This window comes from Mustela erminea, chromosome 12 (assembly GCF_009829155.1).
Source record: "Mustela erminea isolate mMusErm1 chromosome 12, mMusErm1.Pri, whole genome shotgun sequence".
Taxonomy (NCBI): Eukaryota; Metazoa; Chordata; class Mammalia; order Carnivora; family Mustelidae; genus Mustela; species Mustela erminea.
This window is the reverse complement of record NC_045625.1, coordinates 86,093,351-86,114,670: the sequence shown is the minus strand read 5'-3', so window position 1 is coordinate 86,114,670 and position 21,320 is coordinate 86,093,351. Positions and strand designations below refer to the sequence as shown.

At 48.2% G+C, this 21,320-nt stretch overlaps 1 protein-coding gene across 3 annotated transcripts in view; it reads left to right on the top strand.

Moving 5' to 3' along the window:
• LOC116570691 (histone-arginine methyltransferase CARM1-like) overlaps positions 1 to 21,320 on the top strand; it is a 261,533-nt gene that overhangs the window by 225,681 nt on the left and 14,532 nt on the right. For all 3 annotated transcript variants that reach the window (XM_032308150.1, XM_032308152.1, XM_032308151.1), the window contains 4 exons: positions 9,917 to 9,998; positions 11,218 to 11,303; positions 13,732 to 13,821; positions 15,704 to 15,841. In XM_032308150.1, the coding sequence (XP_032164041.1) occupies positions 9,917 to 9,998; positions 11,218 to 11,303; positions 13,732 to 13,821; positions 15,704 to 15,841 (396 nt within the window). The remainder of the gene's footprint in view (positions 1 to 9,916; positions 9,999 to 11,217; positions 11,304 to 13,731; positions 13,822 to 15,703; positions 15,842 to 21,320) is intronic.

The window sequence follows — 21,320 nt, the reverse complement described above, 5'->3', positions numbered from 1 at the left end:
TAAGACCCTCCAGGATGGGGTTCCGCCCTGCTACCCCTGTGGTGTCATCTCTTCCCACCCCTTTCTCATCCTTCCTGTCCTCACTAGGTGCTTTTCTCCATTCCCCTTGAGCCTCCTGGGCTGGCTGCCACCTCACAGCCGCTCCCTCTACCAGACAGGCAGGTTGGCCCCATGGCTCCCTCTCCCCTTCTTCAGGTTGTAGCTCATGTGCCATCTTCCCAGGAGACCTGCTGTCAGGTACAAAATGTCATCTCTTTGCTCCTGGAAGTCTGTATCCTTCCTGCTTCTCACTTCATTTTCTCGTACTCCACTCACCATCATGCACTAGATCATATGTTTTTACTTATTTATTTAATTTATTGTCATTCTCCCTCGTGAGACAAGTTCTGTAATAGCAGCTATTGTGTTTTGCTCTGTGTCTGCATCATCTAACCTAGCTAATAGGAGTTGTTCAATGGGCTTTGTTAACTGAAGATAAATGCATTGACATAAGAATTCTTTACATATTAAGGATGTTAAGACTTTGGTATATTTTCTTCAGAATTTTCAATTTGCCCTGTAGTCATCTTTGTGATAGTTTTCACCACAAAAAAATTAAAAATATTTCTGTGTTGCTGGATCAACAAAGATTTTCATTGGTTCTAAGATTAGCATTAACTTCTACTTCTCTCATGTTTTCATTTTTCCATTTAACACTTAAAAAATTTTACGTTTAACTCTAAAATTCATTGTCATTTAAGTATGTGGTGAGCACAGAATTTTTTCCCTTCTCAATAACCAGTTATGAGGCTTTCTCAGTAGACAAGACTACCACATTCTGATGTTAATACCAGTCACCTACAAAATTAATAATTTCCTTATTTTATTAATATTTCTTGCCCCTGATTAATTAAGATTCTGAAAAATGCCTCCAGAGAATAAGGTTCAGTCATGAAGAATCATCATTCCCTCCTATAAAACTTCCTTATGTGGCAAGTACTTCTGCCGTTATTGAAACTATTTGGCTCCAGGGTTTTAAGCCGACTCCTTTAAATACAACTTCAAATTGATCCTTGTATAAGAGAAACATATACATAGGATCGATTAAGAGGAGCAAGCAAATATTCTCAAGAAGGTTGAGATGGAGCTAGCTTGCCGTATTACCTTTTTTTACTGCTCTGCAACACAAAATCGTAGGCAAAATAGGGAGTAGTTAAAAGCTGGATACCTCGGACTCCAGAACCACACTGAACTGTGCTGAATCCTTGGTTCTGTCCATTACTAACTGTAAAGCCTTAGCCCAGGTAATTCAGTCTCTCTGGGACACGATTTCCCTGTTCCTAAACTAAAGATTCTAATATTCCCTACCTGGGGATGGAGGCCTTCAGAGATGGGGCTTCTGCTTGTTCTCTGCTGCCATGATAGCCCTTTCTTCACAGGCCCAGGCGAGGGTTCTGCCAGAGGCTGAGTGTATCCCGGTTGTGTATTCGGGGACTCAGAAAAAAACCTTAGGGTGGATCGGAACCCATCAGATACCTGTGTGATGGACTTGGCCTGAAAATTTATTTACTAGCTGTCCTCCATGAGCCTTTATTAACCAGAGGTCTTCTGAATCTCCTTGCATCGATATCGGCTCAGCCTTCCTAGCGACATGTCTCAGATCCTCCGGAGAGAAATTGGAGAATGTGAACCACGTGTGCTTGTGGTGGTACTGCAGCATGACTTCTCAGAAGCTGGGCCTCCACCTCATCGACCAATGAGCTCTAGATCCATAAACTGTGTCTGGAAATCAGACCTGAATGTTGGATGAAGGACCTAACTTTTCGCTGTGACCCCTGACATCAGCTGCCTACCAGCCAGCAAATTTGTTGCTGTTGTGATATCATTTGAACACCATCCCCGTTAACTGTACATCTCTTTGACTTCTCGAGGGACACTAGGATCTATTTCCCACCACCGCAGGTCAGGTGCCCTCACCGTCACTCCAGCCTTGCTTCCCAACGCTGTAATTATGTCATTCTTGACTCTGACAGTTAATTATTGCTCTCCTGATTCTGGCGTCTGAAATTCAATCCCAGCTGTGCTCATTGGGAACACAGTGTGATGGTGGCAGCAGTAGCGTCTTTGATCTACTGAGGACGGCCAGCCTCAATTCCCAAAGATGGCACTGCTCTCCTACTGGTTCACCCCTTATCACCTTAGGAACGGAGGGTTTCCTGGGCCTGTCCTGAGAACATAGTCAGGGGAGATGTTCTTTTGTCTTAAATGGTAGAACCTTCTGACTCCTTCCTTACTACCATACTGCAGAAGTCCTGAAATCTCCACTTCATTGAGTACAGGCCATCATGATGACCAAGCCACCAAGTGACATCTTAGTGGACTGTTAAATCTCATATTTTGCTAGAACCCTGAATCCTGTGAGTGCCCATGTTGATAAATTGTACCCTATCCTGACTTACATTCTATCCTTTTCAGTCTAACACCCATAACATGCCTTCCTGTGCATATTTCCCTGGTTCTTAGCAGAAAATACTACCCACCTTGTGCAGTTTCTCAGGTATAGAAGTTGTCCTCACCCAGAATTGGCACTGTACTTCCTGCTCGGGCTGTGCTTGAGTTATCAGCCCGACAGCCATGGAGACCAGTAGCCTGAAAGCGGTGGGCAATAGCGAGGCTGATCTTGAAAAGAACAAAACTATCTTGAAAGACACCAGCTTCATGAGAGGTGGTTTTGTGCAGTCTTGGGGCAGCTCTTCCGCTCACACAATATGGAGAATTCTGCTTCTGTTGGCTAGAAGTCTTCAGAGGAGTTGGGAAGATGCCTTCAGGCTTCTCCACCATGTTCACTCAACTGTCTCGACCCCAGGTCTCAGGGCCCTGCTCTCCTGGTCAGGGCCCCAGCTGTCAGGGTTGCACCTCTGCAGTTCTACTATTGCTGTTTTACTCTCTTGAGCTTAGCTTGGGCTCCCCAAGAAACTAGGTGTAAAACACAGTTTATAAGCTGCCACTTCACTGAGGAATGTAATCCCAGCAAAACAAGGAGGAGGGGAAATAATAGTGAGTCAGGGAAGGACGGAGGGCTAATGTGAGAGTGCATTACCAAGCTCACCACCGCATGTTATCAAACACCAAGAAATTGTTTGATCCCTCGGGACCATCTCAAGAGGTTGAATGAACTACAAGATAGTGTATACAGAGGATTGGGGAGGTTTACCCACCAGCTGTTTTCTCCCCAGTGGTCAGTTTTTCACCCCTCAGCACTAATGAGCCTGCACTTCGGGGTTGTACCTGTGTGGACACCAACTGTGTCCCATGGTATCCATGCTCCCCACCACAAGTCAACAAGAATGCTCTGGCACAGAAGTGGGAAGACACACGGTGCAGGCCTGAGGTGAGGCACTGTTGGGTTATGGCCAGGAGGGGTCACATGAGCCCACACTTTGGCATAGCAGTTCAGAACATATGACTGTGGATTCCAGAGAGAGGTAAGACTGAGAGGATCTGAGGTGGCCTTTAAAACGCGAGGTACCACTTCAGGGACCAAAAGATGCTTTATAAAGAATTGTGAGTGGGTGGTAGTCATCCATCATGCTTGACAACCTTCGTGCCAGTTGAGTGATATGAGGGATGCCCCTGGTGGATGTCCTGGAGTCGTTTGTTCTTTGTGGAAATCTGAAGTCCACACGTGCAAAGGATGCGGTAGGTGAATGCGGGAATTCTGCCTCGGGCACTGCGAGCTCCCCTCCTGCGCCTTTCCACTCGCGAGTCTGCAGGGTGCCTTACTGACCATGCTGTGCTGAGAAACACATTATTTTTAAGGAAATCCTTCCAACTGAGTGGACAAACTGCTAAATCTACCGTGGAGGTAATGGATGGCTTGTTCCCAGGCCAATTCCGCCCCCAAACTGAAATTTCTACTCAAGGTTCTTTTGGCATAGCTAGAGTTTCAGGCCTTCTGGTCTTTCCCAAAAATATATTTGGCCCTGATAGTCACTGGTACACAGAAACACCATGTGGACCAAATAGGAACATTTCAGTTTGCAACGTGATATGACCGAATTTCCGTGGGAACCCAAGTATGTGGCACAGACTATCAGAGAGAAGGAACTTTTGAAAGAAAACTACCATGACCAGTGCAGTCACGGTTGGATTTTCCTGTGCCTTGTCCTTGTTTCATCTGTGTCTTCGTGGTGGCTCGCACTAGCATCTCATTTCAGCCACTAGGGTCTGTTCTTGATATCCTCTGCCTCTCACTTGATATCTGCGGCTCTTGAACCCGTCTAGCTTTTGTTCATAGAAGAAGCAATTTCTATAATCATCTTCTTTGTAACCTACGCCAGACTCCTAGTTCTTCCATACCATTCCATCCCTGGGCTTGTACACATCCAGACCTTTATTTTTTTTCTTTAACCATGTGGTCCCTATTTCAGTGTTACAGATATAGTACAAGTGTCCCAGTTAGAAGGAGTTCAAGTGCAATGCCAAGGTTGCACACTGGGCTCGGGAAATTAACAGGGAGGTTTGAATGGAGAAGACGACTCCAGGATGCTCTTGGGTGAGTCTGATACTCACTCTTCCAGTGGGCAAAGGTGCCTTTGTGAAGGTGTCTGATCTTTAAGAGGTGAATTCCTCTTTCCATCCATTCACTGGAGTTCAAGCCGGCAAGTTACAGGCTTAGAAGAAACTAAAATCTGTGGTGGGAATAGGATCATTTTAGAAGTTCTCCACTTTGCACTAAGGGAGAATCTACTTTTAAGTTCATGGAAAGGATTCAGGACGATAGCTAAAAACAGGAAGGGGAGCTGTGCGAGCCTTGGGAGTGTCTATCGCAAACAGAGTGCATATCCTTCATGCCAAGTCTCAACAAAAACTGTTTTTAACTGCATCTGTCCAGTGTTTACAAACTGGCTTTTGTTCAAAGAATAAGCTTCGGTTTCTATATTCATCTTTTTAGTAACCTCTGTCGGACTCACAGCTCTTCCAGAGTTTCTGCTCCTGAGTCCATATGCTACAAATCCAGACGCATGAATTCATAGCTCTAGAGCTAGTTCTTTGCAGCTCTTTGAGCAAAAATCTTACAGTTGACTCTCACTGGGTCAGATGCCAAACCCTGAGTTCACTGCCATGGTCTTAAGATGCTCTCATGGACTTGGACTGAGCCACATGAGAATCTCTAGAGATAAGACTACCTGAGCTGTAAGGACTGAGGCGGGGGAGAGGTGCCCCCCAGAAGAGGATCTGGTGCTGTTACCAGAAGAAGAGCAACAAACAACAGATATTTTCCTCATGTCATGCCACAGGTCCGGTTGTTACGCAAACCAGTAATGTCTAGATTTACACGGGAATGACCAGGGGTGCGCCACAGGTTCCTTTATAGAATCACAGGCTTTCCCTTACTTCTTTTTTTTTTTTTTTTTGAGATTTTATTTATTTATTTGACAGACAAGTACGCAGAGAGGAAGGCAGAGACAGAGAGAGGAGGGAGCAATCTCCCCGCTGAGCAGAGAGCCTGATGCGGGGCTTGATCCCAGGATCCTGGGATCATGACCTGAGCTGAAGGCAGAGGCTTTAACCCACTGAGTCACCCAGGTGCCCCTTTTCCTTACTTCTTACGAAAGATGCACCATCTGAAGCTTTGTTTCTCTTAAGGACTGTGTGCTTCTTTCCCCCTTTTTTCATAGTAAAAAAAAATTTTTAATACAAAAAGTATAGAAATGTGTCACATATAAATATATGCCATATTACTTTGCTGGAGTTTAAACCCAAAAAACCAGAAACATAATGAGCTGAGCATCTTTATAGATAAGCTCTACACAGAGGTATGTCTGCATTCTGCTGATGGAGAAAATTGTTGCAACCAAGCCTCAAGTCCTGGTATTTATAAGGGATGTGTAAGAAATTAAAAAGATACCATTTGTTCCTAGACATGCATCCCTCTCCTAGGAGGCTCCCCACCAGGCCATTCCAGCTCCCTTTAGGCTGCATCCTCAGTACCATGTGTGTCTTAAGTGACATTCCTGGATCCCTGTATCTGTTTTCTAGTTCTCATGGCTTCTGTGCCTCTCTCGGGTGGGCACACCCTGGGTTGTCCATTCTGGTAAAGTGTAGGACATTAAGACTCAAAAAACCTTGCTTGTCAAACAGTAGCGTGGAGCTTTTCTTTCTCCTTATCTTCTCCCCCTCCCTGCCATTTCTTCCTTCCTTCCTGTTTTCCCTTTCTTTTCTATCTTTTTTTTTTTTAAGCTTCTTAGTGGAGAGAAGTGGGGTTTTGGTTAGGATAGAATGAAGATGCAAAGATTTTTATTAAAGTAAGACTTGTGAGTTGTGCCATGAGACCACACATTCATATTAGCCAAGAAAGGGCTTGTGTTGCAGAAGCTCCCGTCGTGAAGGCTGCAGGCCAAGGCTAACATCTCTAAGAGAACAAGGGCTGCACCTCCATTCTTCTAAGGCAGAGCCAGGAGGCTGGTGGGGAGAGCTGTGTGAAGGAGGAGGAAGGCCAGGAGGTCGGACGAGCTAGAGAAGAGCCACGGACAAAGGAGGCCACAGAAGGAGCTTCCGTGGGTGCTTCTCCAAGCGGGACTCTGTGTAGAACTTGGAGAAGTCAGTGTCCCAGTAAAGGGTTTGCCTCTTTCTCTGCACTCTGGGTGTGTTCAGGCATAGCTAATAGTATAATTATTTTCCTTCTGGGCTATATTTGCAGAACTTTTCAGATGTCACATAGATTATGGTGGACAGGGAGGGGAAGGGGGGGGTACAGCTGGAAATGTGAAGTCAACACCAAAAACCACACATAGTCTCCACCTTATGGACTCATTAAGAGGCCATAAGTTAACCTGGAAAATAAAACCCATGTAAGAAGAAAACAATGGAAATCATCCACAGCTTCCAAGTCGACAGATTCGTTTCCTGATTCACCACCCAGTGATGGTGGGTGGTGAGGAGACCCATAGGATGCAGTCCCGTCTGCTTTAATTATTTTGTGATGCATTTCACAAGGAGATTTGAGATGTCTAAGAACTGGAAAGATGGTCCGGCCAGAAAGTTCTGAAAACCCAGGCAGGGGGCTCTTGGCCCACAGCTCTGCCTGCCCTGGGCACGGTTCCTGTGTGACTGATCACGGCTGCTGGGTTTTCACGGGCACCAAGCACACAAGAAAAAGGCACAGATTTGGTCCCTGCGGTTGTATCCAAGGCCGGGAGAGCAGTTTGCAGCCTTGGGCACTGCCAGGTGCCGGGCTGTCTCAGCCCTTGGGGACTGTCTTTCGCTAGCTGGCGAGGATTATAGGACATGACTGTAGTGTTCAGCCTTGGGTGCACATGAGAGTCACCAGGTGAGCTTTTGGCAACAAGCAGGAGGGTTACACATCTGTATCATATAAACCGTAATTGGACAGGTTCGTTTCCAAAGCTTCGCCGGCGATTCTGAAGGATGGGCAGGGATGACTCTTTCAGGCTTTTCTGGGGAATTCTCTGGCTCTGCCTTTCTGGGGAATTCTCTGGCTCTGCCTTTCTGGGGAATTCCCTCCCGCCCCTTTCTATTTCCCTCAGCCCCGCTTCCCTCTTCCCTCCTCCTCCCTCTAATAAAAACCGTTGTGATGACGACTTATTTCTCCAAACACCTTGATTCTCCTTCTTCGTACTGAAAACGTACTTTCAACTTGCAGGGATCTGTTTCCAAACATTCTCTAGGCATATAGGAGCCTGGTTCTCAGTATGTGTATTCATAAAATGACGGCCTCCCCTGTGGGCCAGGCTGGCGGGGGCCTTGGTGGGAGGAGTTGCAGAGAGAAGGAATGAGGGCGCCTGGCTGGCTCAGTCGGTGAAGCGCTAAGCACCTGCCGAGACGCAGCCCGAGATCCCGCTCGGCATCGGGCTGCCTGCTCATCCCGTCGGCTGCCTTTCTCCCTGCCGCTCCCCCCTACAACCAGGCACACACACGTACATTCTCTCTCTCTCTCTCTCTCCCTCTTGCTCCAAGAAGCAAAATCTTTTAAAAAAAAAAAAAAAAAGTAATGGAACTAAAGAAACTTAGGGTCATGATTTGCCATTTCTCCATTATCCTCGTTGGTACCTCGACCCACTCAGAGGCCCGTGAAGGACACCAAGTCCTCAGTTCATTCCTAAAGAGAGGCTGATGACAACTGGAGGGGTGGCTGGTAGCCCTCACAACACACCAGCCCTGTACGAAATACGCCCTGATGAATAAGAAGAGACCTTCACTTTTTGGAAAAGATGTTATTTATTTATTTATTTATTTATTTTAAAGATTTTATTTATTTATTTGAGAGAGAGACAGTGAGAGAGAACATGAGAGGCGAGAAGGTCAGAGGGAGAAGCAGACTCCCCGTGGAGCTGGGAGCCCGATGCGGGACTCGATCCCAGGACTCCAGGACCGTGGCCTAAGCCGAAGGCAGTTGCTCAACCAACTGAGCCACCCAGGCGCCCCATGGAAAAGATGTTATTTATTTTGAGAGAGAGATGGAGTATGTAATAGTGGGGAGAGAGGCAGAAGGAGAGGGAGAAGCAGATGCTCCACGGAGCAGGGAACCCGACTTGGAACTCGATCCCAGGACCCTAGGACAGGACCTAGGCTGATCAGAGCTTTGCCACTTGAGCCCCCGGGTGCCCCTAGAAAATACTTTCACTTTTAAGTGGGTTAAACTTAAATATTTTACTGTAGTACAAGTGAATGGGTCTATTTGAGCTGAGTCTCAGAGATGGGGTAGGAATTAACAGGGCGAGAGGGAAAGGGTCCTTCTGGACAGAAGGGGGAGCAGGCAGAGGCTGGGCGGTGAGAGACGCATGCGCCCTGCGGGGTCTGCGGGTCGCCTAGTGGGCTTGCTTTTCGCTCGCAGGCTGAGAACTAGCCATCGACTGAACAGTATCAGGCCTCCCTGCCTCTTCTGATTTCAGATTTAGAACATGGCTTTGGGTGGTCTTTCCATCCAAATTGAGCTGCATCACAAATTTAAATTTTGTATGTTTATTCTTTGTGGTGGTGGTGGTTTTCCTCTCTTCCCTGCCGGGTGGCAGGCTTCAGACTAGGAAAGGTTGGGGAGGGAGGAAGTGAATCCCCACCTTATTCATAGGCTCGACAACACACACGTGCACACTTGCACACACGCACACACATAGGGACACACTTAGGGGAGGCTGCTTTTCCGGCCCAGGATAAAGACTTTCTAGTGGTAAGTTCTCCAAGGCTCCTCTCTGGAACTGGGCCTTGGAATTCAAATTTTTTTTAAGATTTTATTTATTTATTAGACAGAGATTACAAGTAGGCAGAGAGGCAGGCAGAGAGAGAGGGGGAAGCAGGTTCCCTGCTGAGCAGAGAGCCCGATGTGGGACTCGATCCCAGGACCCTGGGATCACGGTCTGAGCTGAAGACAGAGGCTTTAACCCTGAGCCACCCACATGCCTAGGGAATTCGAATTTTTAAAAGCCCACCCCCTGCCCAGTCATCCCACAGCACAGTCATGATTGGGAACCACTGGCCTGGTGCCCAGTGCTGACCCGAGAAAGCGACATTCCGAGGCTAACAGCCGACTCAGGCGGTGCTAACAAAATGCCACATCGGGCTCACAGGTTCTTGTATTAACTCCCTTAACCCCTGTCTAGCCCTGCAGAGGGAGCGCCTGCTTATTCCCATTTCGGACACCGGGAACCCGGCACAGGGTTCAGGTGCCTTGTGCGGGGCCCAGAGTCGACCACTGGCGGAGCCCGAGTAAAGCTTGTCTTAGTCCTTGCCTGAGCTCTGTCCTCTCGAGGGGAGCCACTAGCCGGGCAGACAAAGAGCACGTGCTGTGGTCCCCGCACGGTCTGAGCGGCCCGTTTGAGGACCTCTGAGGCAGCCTCCCAGCACGTCCCAGCTGTAAGGGCTGGGGGGCTCTGGCCAGGGCCAAGGTGCATGTGATTCTCTGTGCTCCCTCTTTCAGGTACCAGCACTGCTTCTATGGGGTCAACCTGTCCAGCCTCCGGGCGGCTGCAGTGGACGAGTATTTCAGGCAGCCGATAGTAGTAAGTGGCTCTCCTGGTAGGCTCTACCCCACGTGTTTTTCCGGACTCGATCGCTCACTCGCTCCCGCACCTGGCGGGCGGCGTGCTGCCAGGCTCTGCGAAGCCGTCACCGAGAAAAAGGAAGAGCTCCTCGGAACACTGTTCTCAAGTCTCCCAGCTCTCATCTCCCAGTCAGTTAAGAAAATTCTCAGAGCATGATGCCGTCACAAGCAAGGAGCTTTTCTGACTGCCTCTCAATAAGTAACTTCTGCTTCCCCCACCGCCCTGACTCACCCCATGTCCACACTGAGCCCTCACACTCGTTCAATAATTCATATCTTCCCATTGATTCTGGTGGCCTGAGGCCTCATAGAAGAGGCAGCTTTGTGAAATAAATAACTTAGAACAGGAGCATTGCTGTCAGACAGATCAGGGTTTCCATCGTGGTCCCCTCTAACTGTGTGACCTTGGACAGTAATAATTTGGCATTACCCAAAACTGACTTAATTACTGGCCCTCAAACCTGCAGAGCCTGGAGCTAGCGACCCACTGCTGGAGTTCGGGCAGTGTCACCCGAATCTGATTTCTCTATCCTGAAAATTTATCTCCGTTGCCTCTAATTTATCTCCGTTCCCTCTAATTTATCTCCGTTCCCAGACAGGGTCTCCCCTCCTGGTAGCAAGATGGCTTCAGGAACTCCTGCCTCAGATTTGTACAACTCTTAAGTCCCACAGGAGAGCCAGCTTTTCTCTAATAACTCGGGCCAAAGCCCCCGAATTAGTTTAGCTAGAGCCTGAGTGTCCTCACTCGGGTTGAGTTCCTGCCTGTGAAACCATCTTCAGGGGAAAAGTCACGCACTGATTGATTGGCCAAGCTAGGGTCACCGGCCATACTGGGAGCTGAAGGTGAGCTGAGGTTTTATGGAACTTCTTAGAATATGGTGAAGGGATAAAGTCTGAAAACACACCAAACACCTGCTTCAGGAGCATTGGAGGACTCGATGACACCACCTTAGCACTTAGGAAAAGCATGAAGTACGCCACGCTTGCATAGTAAGCCCGGAATAAACGCTAGTCGTCATTATGGACCTTATTCTCATTAAGCTCATGCCTTCCAAATCCTAACTCTTGTTGACTTGAAATTTGGGGAGGAAAGCCATCCCACAGTTTTGCTGGGGTTCGTTTGTCCTGATAGAGAGAGAACTTTTCTGCTTCTTCTCCCCCACCCCCCACCCTGCCAGGACACATTCGACATCAGGATTTTGATGGCTCGGACAGTCAAATACACAGTCAACTTCATGGACGCCGAAGAGGCAGATCTCCACAGGTTCGTAAATACCAGTGTGGCTCTGGACTTTTACACTCTCCGCCTCGCTCGTCCCCAAACTTTAGTGCAGGCTTTTGCCACTCACGCAGGGGAGAGAGCTGAGGTGGGGGTCTCGCCCAGAACAGTGCAGCACTAGTCGCGTTTTACTGCCAAACAAGGATGGTGAAGCTTCTCCCGTAGCATTGGTTGAAGAGTTGTGTGTGTGTAACGTGAGTGGTAATAGCTTGTGCTTATGCAGTCCGTTGGCGTTCTGAGCCCCTTACACATACCGACTCACTGAGTCCTCAAAACAGTACTCTGCATGCAGCACCGTGGTGACCTCCGTCTTAGGAGGACAGGTGCAAGGCAGAGTGGCACAGTAGGTTGTGCAAGGTCACAGAATGACGGACCATGTGAGACTGTTCCAAAGGCTCCAGAGTCCGGGCTGCTAAAGTCCTCACCTGGGCCAGGAACATTCAAGAAGCAGAGCTACAGCTTGCTGAGTGCTTGCCTACCTGAGTGCTGAGCTAGGTGTTTCGCAGGCACGAGCTCATTTTCAAAGACAGCACTCAGCTCCTTCCCTCCACCGGAAGAGACTCTGAAATGAGAACCCATTCTGCGGATCCTGATAGGAGCCCGTTTTGCCTTTTTTTCCTTGAGAAGGTCAGTATGCCAATATATTTTTTTCCTGGGTATGCAGCTAAAGACCCAGCCAGGTTGTCATTTTGCCCGGGCTTCTGAGGAAGTAAGGGCCAGACTTTAGCAGGTGCCGCTGGGCAGCTCAGAGCATCCTCTGTCTGGAGACCACAGCGGGCGCAGGGTGCTGTCCTAGTTGGGGCAGGCTAGAACCCGCTGCTGTCCTCAGAAACCACGTCCGTGGCTCAGACCGCAGGAGTCATCCCCTAGGGCTGTTTGTGCACGGGGCGCAGCTGTGGCTCTGTGTGGCGTCACCCACCCTCGCCCACCAGCCTCCGTACAGAGCGTCGCTCCTCACTTAGTCAAAAAGAAGGAGCGTGGCCGCACACGTCCTGGCAGTAAGAGCTTCTGCCCAGAAGCAACACAGCTCGCTTCTGTTCACGCTGACTTGGTCGAAGGCCCGGCTCAGGGGGCCAGTGTCTTCCTGCCGTGTGCTCCGCTCGAGGACTGGCATTTGGGAGCAACTCAGGTGACTCCCAGGGGCCCGGACAAAATTGGCCTCCGTTGGCTTTAGGTGCTGCTCGGGGCCACCTCCTGAGTCCAGGGAAGTTTGAGATCCGTGTCGGCTTTCCGTTCTCCATTTGCGTGTGTGGTTTCAGCAGATGCTTACTGAGATCTCGCCAGGGACCAGGTACAGTGCCGGTGCTTACACAGGCTCTGAAAGTAACTGCCAAAAGTCTGCACTTGAAGAGCTCAGTCTACTTAAGGGAATGCCCCCCCCCAAAAAAGGAGGAAGTAATGGCAGTGCAATACCAAACAATTCAGTGGGATCAGCACAATGGAAAACTCTAGAAACGCTCTGACTGCCGCAGGGTGAAAGAAGTTAGGGCTTTGCAGGCACCGTACATGCAAAGAAGGTATGACCTCCTTTGAAAATCTTTAGAGCACTCACTAAGCCAAGTCTCCCCTCAGCAAGGGACGAATAAGATCATCTTTTAACTGTGAAACTCTGTGAAGTTCACAGAGCGCTCTGTGTTATCCCCCTGCCCAACACGCACGAGACCCTCACAAGGGAAGTGGGAGGTTTTGTCACCCATTGACAGGTGACAAAACTGAGAGAGGATTTAAGTGACTTTGCAAGTTAGCATCTACGCTTTGTGTTATCTTTTCCACTCTTTCCTCTTCCCACTCACCCCGCGTGTGATAGAAGCCACAGCCACGTCTGCGTGTCGTTTGCTGTGGCCCTGTGCGAGGTTCAGTGACCTCCCCCAAAAATAAATGAACTGTGACAGTGGCCTTTATAGCTGGATGCAGCCCCCTATGATCTGCTTCATCTTTTAGCGGCCGGCCGGCCCTTGCCGTCTGAGCAGCAGCACAAGGGGGCTGCCTCACTTGGCGCTCTGACGTCTGGAAGGACGGGTGTCACCTGGGCGTCGTCCTCCTCTCTCGGGCTCACACCCCACTCTGGATGTCGCCTTCCCCCCGGGGAGTCCTGGGTTGCCCAGTGTGGTGATGGAATTCTTGCCAAATTTGGTCAAGAAACCACACTGTCACTACATCAAAAATTAGTGATGGACTGTATGGTGACGGCCATAATATTAAAGAAAAGAAGAAGAAAAAGGAGCCACATTGTCAAATGCATAATCACGCACAGAGAGAACGCTGCTTCCCAAGCCGGAGTGCTTAAGAGAGAAAGAAAGTAGCCTGGGAATGTTCTGGTTGATTGCTCGAATGTATCTTGTACGCCTGTCAACAGCAACAAAATAATTCCAAGTGTTCCCGCGCTCTCTCTCTCTCTCTTCTTTCCTTGCAGAGTAGAAATCCCCTTTGAGTTTCAGCTGACGCAGTCTGGCCTCGTCCACGGCCTGGCGTTCTGGTTCGACGTGGCCTTTGTGGGATCTCTGTAGGTATCACCCCCTTCCACGCCCGCTCGGGCCCCGTGCTGTTCCGCACCGTGTGTGATCGTGACTCCAAGGTGTTCTAAAGTGAATTTCAACCCCCATAATGCTCATTTCTCTGGGTTTCAATAAAATAAAGCACTGATGCAAACGGAACTTTCCGATTTTACGGCCAAGTTGAAATGAGGCCGTTTTCCGCAGTGTCCTTTCGGCCCTGGCTAAAATCCTGGGAAACCTATGGAGCCAATTGGATTGGGTTTTGAAGGAAGGACGGAAGGTCCGGGCTTTATCATCCCTCTTGGTTTTTTCCAGAATAGGTGGTGGGAAGGACCCCAGGCACCCGCCGTGGCTTTCTCTCTCACCATCCTGGTTCCAGAACAGCCTGTGTCCAGGTGCAGCCAGACTTAGACCTTCCCCCTCTCTGGTTTGCACCCTCAGCTCCTTAGGCTAGAACCTTCCTCAGTGACCAGGCAGGCGTGGACGGCTAACGCTGACAGCCGCGGCGGTGACATCTCCATCATGTACTCCTTCCCCGTCCTGAAAAGATCCAAAACCCCAAGGGAAGAGAGGAGACAGACTACCTCCAAGCTGATTCTCAGTGTCTGGCATTTCTCGTTGGGGCTGCACTATCCCCGGGACCCCCCCAAATCTGTGCTCTCCTCCGGACTCCCCCTACTCCCTTGCCAGGCTTTCTCGTGTTCTCTAATGAGTGAAGACAGTTGCTCTGGGTCACGTGGCCAGGCAAAAGGCAAACTTCTGCAACACACTCTCCTCCTCTCCGTATAAAAGCAGGCAGGCCCACCATTGCATCTGCAGAGAGAGAAGGACTCGTGGGTCTGTGATAAAGCTCAGGGAGCTTGGGGGGCTCAGCGGGGAGGGGGTCCCTAGAAGCCTCATCTGGGCTGACAATCAGGGAGAAAGAAAAGGGTGTATGAGTCAGTCCTGCAGCACGGAAGCGCATTTGTCCAAGGGAATCCACGCATTCATGTCTCCGACTTTCCCCGGTGAATTTGTTCCTGCGGGAGCAAGGGAGATAAGCCAGACGTGGCCTGCTCCAAGGGGAGAACTTCCTTTGAAGTTAAACGCTTTATCCTAAAAAGCTTTCAAAAATTTGCATTCTACTCTAATCTACTCTGAGTATATTTTGATCTAGAAGTGGTTTATGTTACTTAGCTAAATTTTGTCAGATATCCCCACAAAATCTTCCAGTCAAAATGGACCCTTCCTCCGTCCAAGCCAGAGACACAGCCTGAGCCCAGGACAGGTGACCTTGGTGTTGGAGGCCCAGCCAGATGTTCTCACCTCTTCACATAAAAGGAAGAATGTCCATTTAAACCCTTTCACACACATGCGCGTGCAGGAAGTGTGAGCTGGAAGGACTGTAGAGACCATCTGCCCAGGAGCTTTTCTGGCCTCCAGAAGCCTCGTCAGGTTCTCTGAACAGGTTGGCATGAGCCAGTTAAGAGACCAGCTCCAGACTCCTCACCCTGACAGATGTTTTTCAAACAAATCATTTCCTAGTTGAACTCTGTTACTTGTTGAATTTCTAGTGAAATTTGATGCAGAAGTAGAGATCGATAGAGCGGCCAAGTGCACGGCTTTGAACCTGGCTCTCCAGCTGTCCTCTGTGTGGCCTTGGGAAAGTCCTTTAACTTCTCTGGGCTGACCTCATTGAGCTGTTGTAAAGACTTAGGGGGATAATACACGCAGAGCTCTTGGTCCAGTGCCCGGCTCAGGGCAACGACCTAAACTGAGCTATCCTTATCTTTAAAGGAGTCCATGAGTCAAAAACCCTGGAAGACCAACTCTCAACCCAAGTCCCCAGGGCAGCCCATTAAATGTGAGCCTGGGCTGTAAATGTCTCTTCACTCTTTTCTTGCCCCACAGGGTAACTGTCTGGCTGTCAACAGCCCCAACTGAGCCTCTGACCCATTGGTATCAGGTGCGGTGCCTTCTTCACACTCCGCTCTTCGCCAAAGAAGGAGAGACCCTCTCGGGGAAAGTGCTGTTTGTAGCCAACAGACGGTAAGCAGGCGCGTCCCGACGGGAGACCACCTCTGCGTGCTGCTCACTGATGGGGAAGGGGGTACAGGAGGCGGGAGCCTTCCCAGCACCTAGAAGCGTGCATGGCGTGGTTTGCCAAAGCCTGGCTGACTTTGCCGGGTGCGCTCAGCTGCGGGGCTCAGGGCGGCAGGGATGGGGAGCTTGGGCAGCGTTCTCCAGCTGACCGCAGAGGAAGGAAGGGCATCCATCTGCTCAAGGGAACGCTTACCAAAGGCTCGAATTATCAAGTGCTTTAAATCCCACGTCAGCTTCCTGGCCTTCCTTGCAGCTAGCCACACACCCCCAGATTTAGCCCAGCGACATCGATCTGTACCCAGGGGGACAAGCACGGCAGGGCCGGTGCACCCTGTGTCAGCCAGGACTGGCGGCTTCCCTCTGATAATGGGTTTCACGAGGCCTTGGCAGGGATCAGTTTGATGGATCTCATTTTTAAAATGCTCTGTTTTCTTTCACCTTGCTGGAGCTTCTCCTGGGTGAATCAGAGGAGAAAGGATACAGCAGAGTGGTTCAAGGACTCTCTGGATCTTAAGGGTACTCACAGGTCATCTCGCTCCACTTCCTTCCCTCCCTCCCTCTCCCGCTTTCTTGGGCTTGTTCTTGAATACTCCTGTGACAGAGAGCTCACCACTTCACATACCAACCCTTCCGTTTCTAAAGTCTTGATTTCTTCCATTACAAAAACCTAACGCATTCACAAGTACATTCAAAACTACAAAAGCGTCCAGAGCCCACACACACTGCCAGCCCTCGCCCCAGGCCCCAGATGTGACCCTGTGCTCCGTAGCCTTTCAGGCGATTGTCTGTGCATACACTAACCAAAAATTTTCGTGGGGTTTTTATTGTTGTTTTACAAGAAGAGTAAACGAACAGTCTCCAACTCACATTTTTACTTAGCAGTGAGTCCTGGATCTGTGCAGACAGGTTGTTTTGTCATTTTACTAAATGCATCAGAGATGGACATAGATCATGTCTTTTTTTAAGTTGCTGGGTTTTTTTGTTTGTTTTGTATTGTTTTGGTTTTGGCCATTGCAAAAAACTCTACATTAAATACCCTTGAACAGGAAGATTGTACAGTGGCAAGAATATTTCTACGTGAGATCCCTAGAAGTGGAAATGCTAGATGAGAGATTATGTGTATGTTACGCACTGATAAATACTGCTTTTCTCCATGGTTGCGCCAACTTCACTCAACGCTGCAGCGGACAGCCTTATGCATTCTTGCACTTCTTTCCCTGCATTGCCCGTTACTGGTCTCTATGGTTTTTGCCAGACCCAAAAATCACTTTTCAAAAGTTGCTTCTGGTTATTTGGTGTCTATTTCTTTAACTACTACTAAGATTAAGTAACTTTTCATACAGTCTTTGGCTATCAACGTCATGTACTTTAGACATCTCTGATGATTACAACATGACTCTTGCTGCCGACCCTGTCTACCACTTTCGGTTCATTGTACCCATTCATCTTACTTCTGCTTCTGAGTCTGTTCCAACCTCCCAACGGCGGCTGTGACTATTTGGAGAGTTCTTCCAAAATGCTCCCAGCCTTCCTGCCTTTTGGCTAACATCTTCAACTCCTCACTCCTATAAGAGTGATTTTTAAATTGTCTGAGATTTTAAGTTCTCCCCCTCTGGAACTGAATCCCGTTCCTGGGACGTTTCCAGAAAGTAGTTCACAGGAGAGGCGTTCCTGTGGCCGGGGAGTCATGACCGTGTTCACGCGTCTGCTTTCCTCACCTCACACTCTGTCCTGCTCAGTCCTGGCACAGAGACATCCTGCTTCCTGCAAACATGGCTGCCCGGTGCGTCTCCAGGTGGGTCTGCTGTGTCACCGTTCTAGATGCGTCTCTGCCTGAGAGCCTTGCCTGCCCTCGTTCCTGCACAAGATGCTACAAACAAGGACTAAAACTTGTGCAGTTCAGAAAACGCTCCTCGTCTTCAGGGCCCATGTTTTGGGGAGCACTCCCTGAGGACGGCTGCCCGGGGCTCTCCTGCTTCTCTTTGCACTTCTGTACTATTTCCCCTATGACCCACGACCAATCTCGAGTGCTTTTGTATCCGTCATGCATATGCTAGAGTTGGTCGATTAGATCTTTCTCGCGGTTGGACAGAAAATGAGGTCTGTGGTCTGCAGTGTCTTTCGATTTTGCTTGTTAGGGGATGGCTTTCAGGAGAAAAATGGGAGAACACTGATTTTTACCATGTTTACCCTGAAAGTTACCACTTTCTTCCTGAATCTTCATAAGACATCTATGTAATGACCAGTTCTACAGGGGAAAAAAAAAAAAAAAAAGGCTCAGGAACAGTAGCCCACATCAGCCTGGAGTTTGGACTTGCCTTTTCTGCTTGATAAATTTTTGCTTTCAAATATTTGTATGTTAACATACCACAGGGTACTATTAGGTGAGTGAATTTAAACCATCTTATTGTTTCATTACTTTTTCTAACGTATCTTGGGTTTCATCCTCATCAGTCATACTTTCCTACCATCCTCTGCTTCATTCCCCTAGTCGGGAAGAAAGAAGCAAACATTCACCTCCCACACCTGTGTCGTGACTCCCGGCTCCTCCTGCCCGCCAGCCCTTTCCTAAAATACCGATGTCATATTGCTGGTATTTGCCTTTATGTGAGCATTCCAAAAAGAAGGCCCGAGTCTCACTCTATGGCGTATCCCTCCTCACTTAATATACTTCAGAGGTTCAGCAGTGATGTGGAATGACCACTTGAATGAAGAAGTCATAGCTGATGATCCTTCTCTTAGTAAGAATTTCATCTAGCACAGCTGAAAGAAGACGCTAAGATATTATGGACCCACAATGCTTTGCAGCAGGACTAAAGGGAGGGGGTGGGAGGGAGGAAGTTCTTCATATTAGACCAGCACCCAGGTGTAGTGAGAGAGGCCAGCCTTGGGTGTCTCCTGGTTTTGTCCAGTCTCCTCTGCCCATAGTTGGTGCTTGAGTGATCTTGAGCAAGTTAATGAATTTCTCTAGCCACAATTTATAGTAATTGTGTCATCAGGCTTGGCAGGTATTAGAGAAAACATAGTATAGTCATCAATACACAGTAGATCCACAGAAAATCTTAGCTTTATTTTCTCCTGCCTTATTCTCTTTCTTTTTCTCATTGTATCCCATCAGAGTGTTTGCTGGAAAATTCTTCTCTTCCTTGGTATTTTCTATGAACCTCTGCACTTCCTGAATGTCAGTGCTTTGACGCCCTTTTCAGTAAGGTGCTACGTGTTTGTCCTGCCTTTGGAGGGGAGAGCCCCCTTCCCTGCTGTCAAACAGTCTTTATAACCCCTGGCCTCCTGGGAGAATGTGTGCAGCCACACAGGCGGGGCAGTGACTGCCCTTTTCTCCCCAGCCAGGCCAGGGCCATTTATGATTGTATCATTAGCATTTCGTTTTCCACCGACCCCCCTCCTTCTGGAGCTCTCATTTATTTTGGTGCTTGGGACAGTCAAACAGAACTCACCTTACTTAGAAACTTTATCGGATTTACATCCCTACAGTTCATAGATGTGGCACCCGTGAAGCTTTTTGGTCACGTGCACCTAGGAGTAAAAACATTTTATGTATGTGTCCTCCAAGTATACTGCCACTTATCTTTTAATTACGTGAGTATACTACAGTAATAATAGAAAGCATAAGACAAAGTGCGTGATATAGAGATCTATGCATATATATGTATGTATATACATTCATATACTACAGACACACATGCATAGACATGTCTCTGTGTATGTGTGTGTGTATATATATATATACACACACACATAGAAATTTATGTAGTGTGTATCTTAAAAGATACAAAAATAGAAATAAAAAGAATGAATGGGGAAAAAAACCACAAATATATGTAGGCTGATTTTGGGTCTAGCTCAGCAACTTACCCTGGGCCAACATTTTTTGGAACAGAACTTAAAACTTTTGGATCCCTCTGAGGGATCCCAACTGAGGTTTGCCAGGGAATTTGGTTTACAGGGAGCTTAATGAGCTTTGTTTTCGGAACTAGAAGAAATGCTGACCAGAGGGCTTGGGAGGCTCCGAGTGCTTCCCCTCATGGTCATTACTGAACTTGCTTCAGCTGGCACTCAGCTTCTCTTAGCCCAAATACCTATGTATTCGGACTGCTACATCAGAAGGAACTGTAGGGGATGCTCTCGGGTCTGATTAAGGGCAGTGAAGTAATAGTATTTGCAGACGGCCTTTTGCGCAACGTTTCTTTGTTCTTCAGTGGTCCTCAGAATCTTCTAGCTCGAGCCCTTTGGTCCTTTACATGCTTGGTGTCTCCTTGGTTGCGTTGGTCCCATAATCAGACTCTTACTGAACCCTCCCACCTTAGCAAAACCTGAGAACTAGGTGAGCCTAACACATACCGTAACCGTTAGCTGGGGTTTAGAATCCAGCATTTACCTAGTGAATTCACTAGTGCTCAGGAGGTGTCAGGTGCACAACTGTCTTGGCTTCCGAGGACTGGCAAAATTCAAAATAAGAGCTCCACATTTTCTTCCATACCCCAGTGTACCGTCCCTCCTCCTCCCGGGGCATGCTCAGTCCAACCCTGCTGAAGCACACTGAGGTGGTGTCTATGCCAGTGAGGTTCCAGCTAACTTCCTTCAACATCAGTAAACCCTCGGTGGCTTGGGCCATTTTCTCCCCAAGCTTCCACTACTTCTGATTCTCCAACACCTTCTTCTTCTTTTTTTTTTTTTTGACAGCTCTTTCCCTCTTTACTTTTATATATATATATATATTTAAAATTGTTTTTATTAACATATAGTATATTATTTGCCCCAGGGGTACAGGTCTGTGAATCATCGGGCTTATACATTTCATGGCACTCACCATAGCCCATACCCTCCCCAATGTCCATAACCCAACCACCCTATCCCTACTCCCCACCCCCACAGCAACCCTCAGTTTGCTAAGTGAGATTAAGAGTCTGCTATGGTTTGTCTCCCTTCTGATCCCATCTTGCTTTATTTTTTCCTTCTCTACCTCCCAGACTCCCCGCCCAGCCTCTCAAATTCCTCATATCAGAGAGATAATATGATAATTGTCTTTCCCTGATTGACTTATTTCACTCAGTGTAGTACCCTCTAGTACCATCCACATGATTGCAAATGATTTTGCAAAAGATTTCATTTCTTTGGATGGCTGCATAGAATTCCATTGTATATATATACCACATCTTCTTTATCCATTCATCTGTTGATGGACATCTAGGTTTTTCCATAGTTTGGCTGTTGTGGACATTGCTGCTTGTAAACATCCGGGTGCACTGTGCCCCTTCAGATCACTACATTTGTACCTTTAGGGTAAATACCCAGTAGTGCCATTGCTGGGTCGTAGGGTAGCTCTATTTTTTTTTTTTTTTTGAGGAACCTCCATGCTATTTTCCAGAGTAGCTGCGCCAGCTTGCATTCCCACCAACAGCGTAGG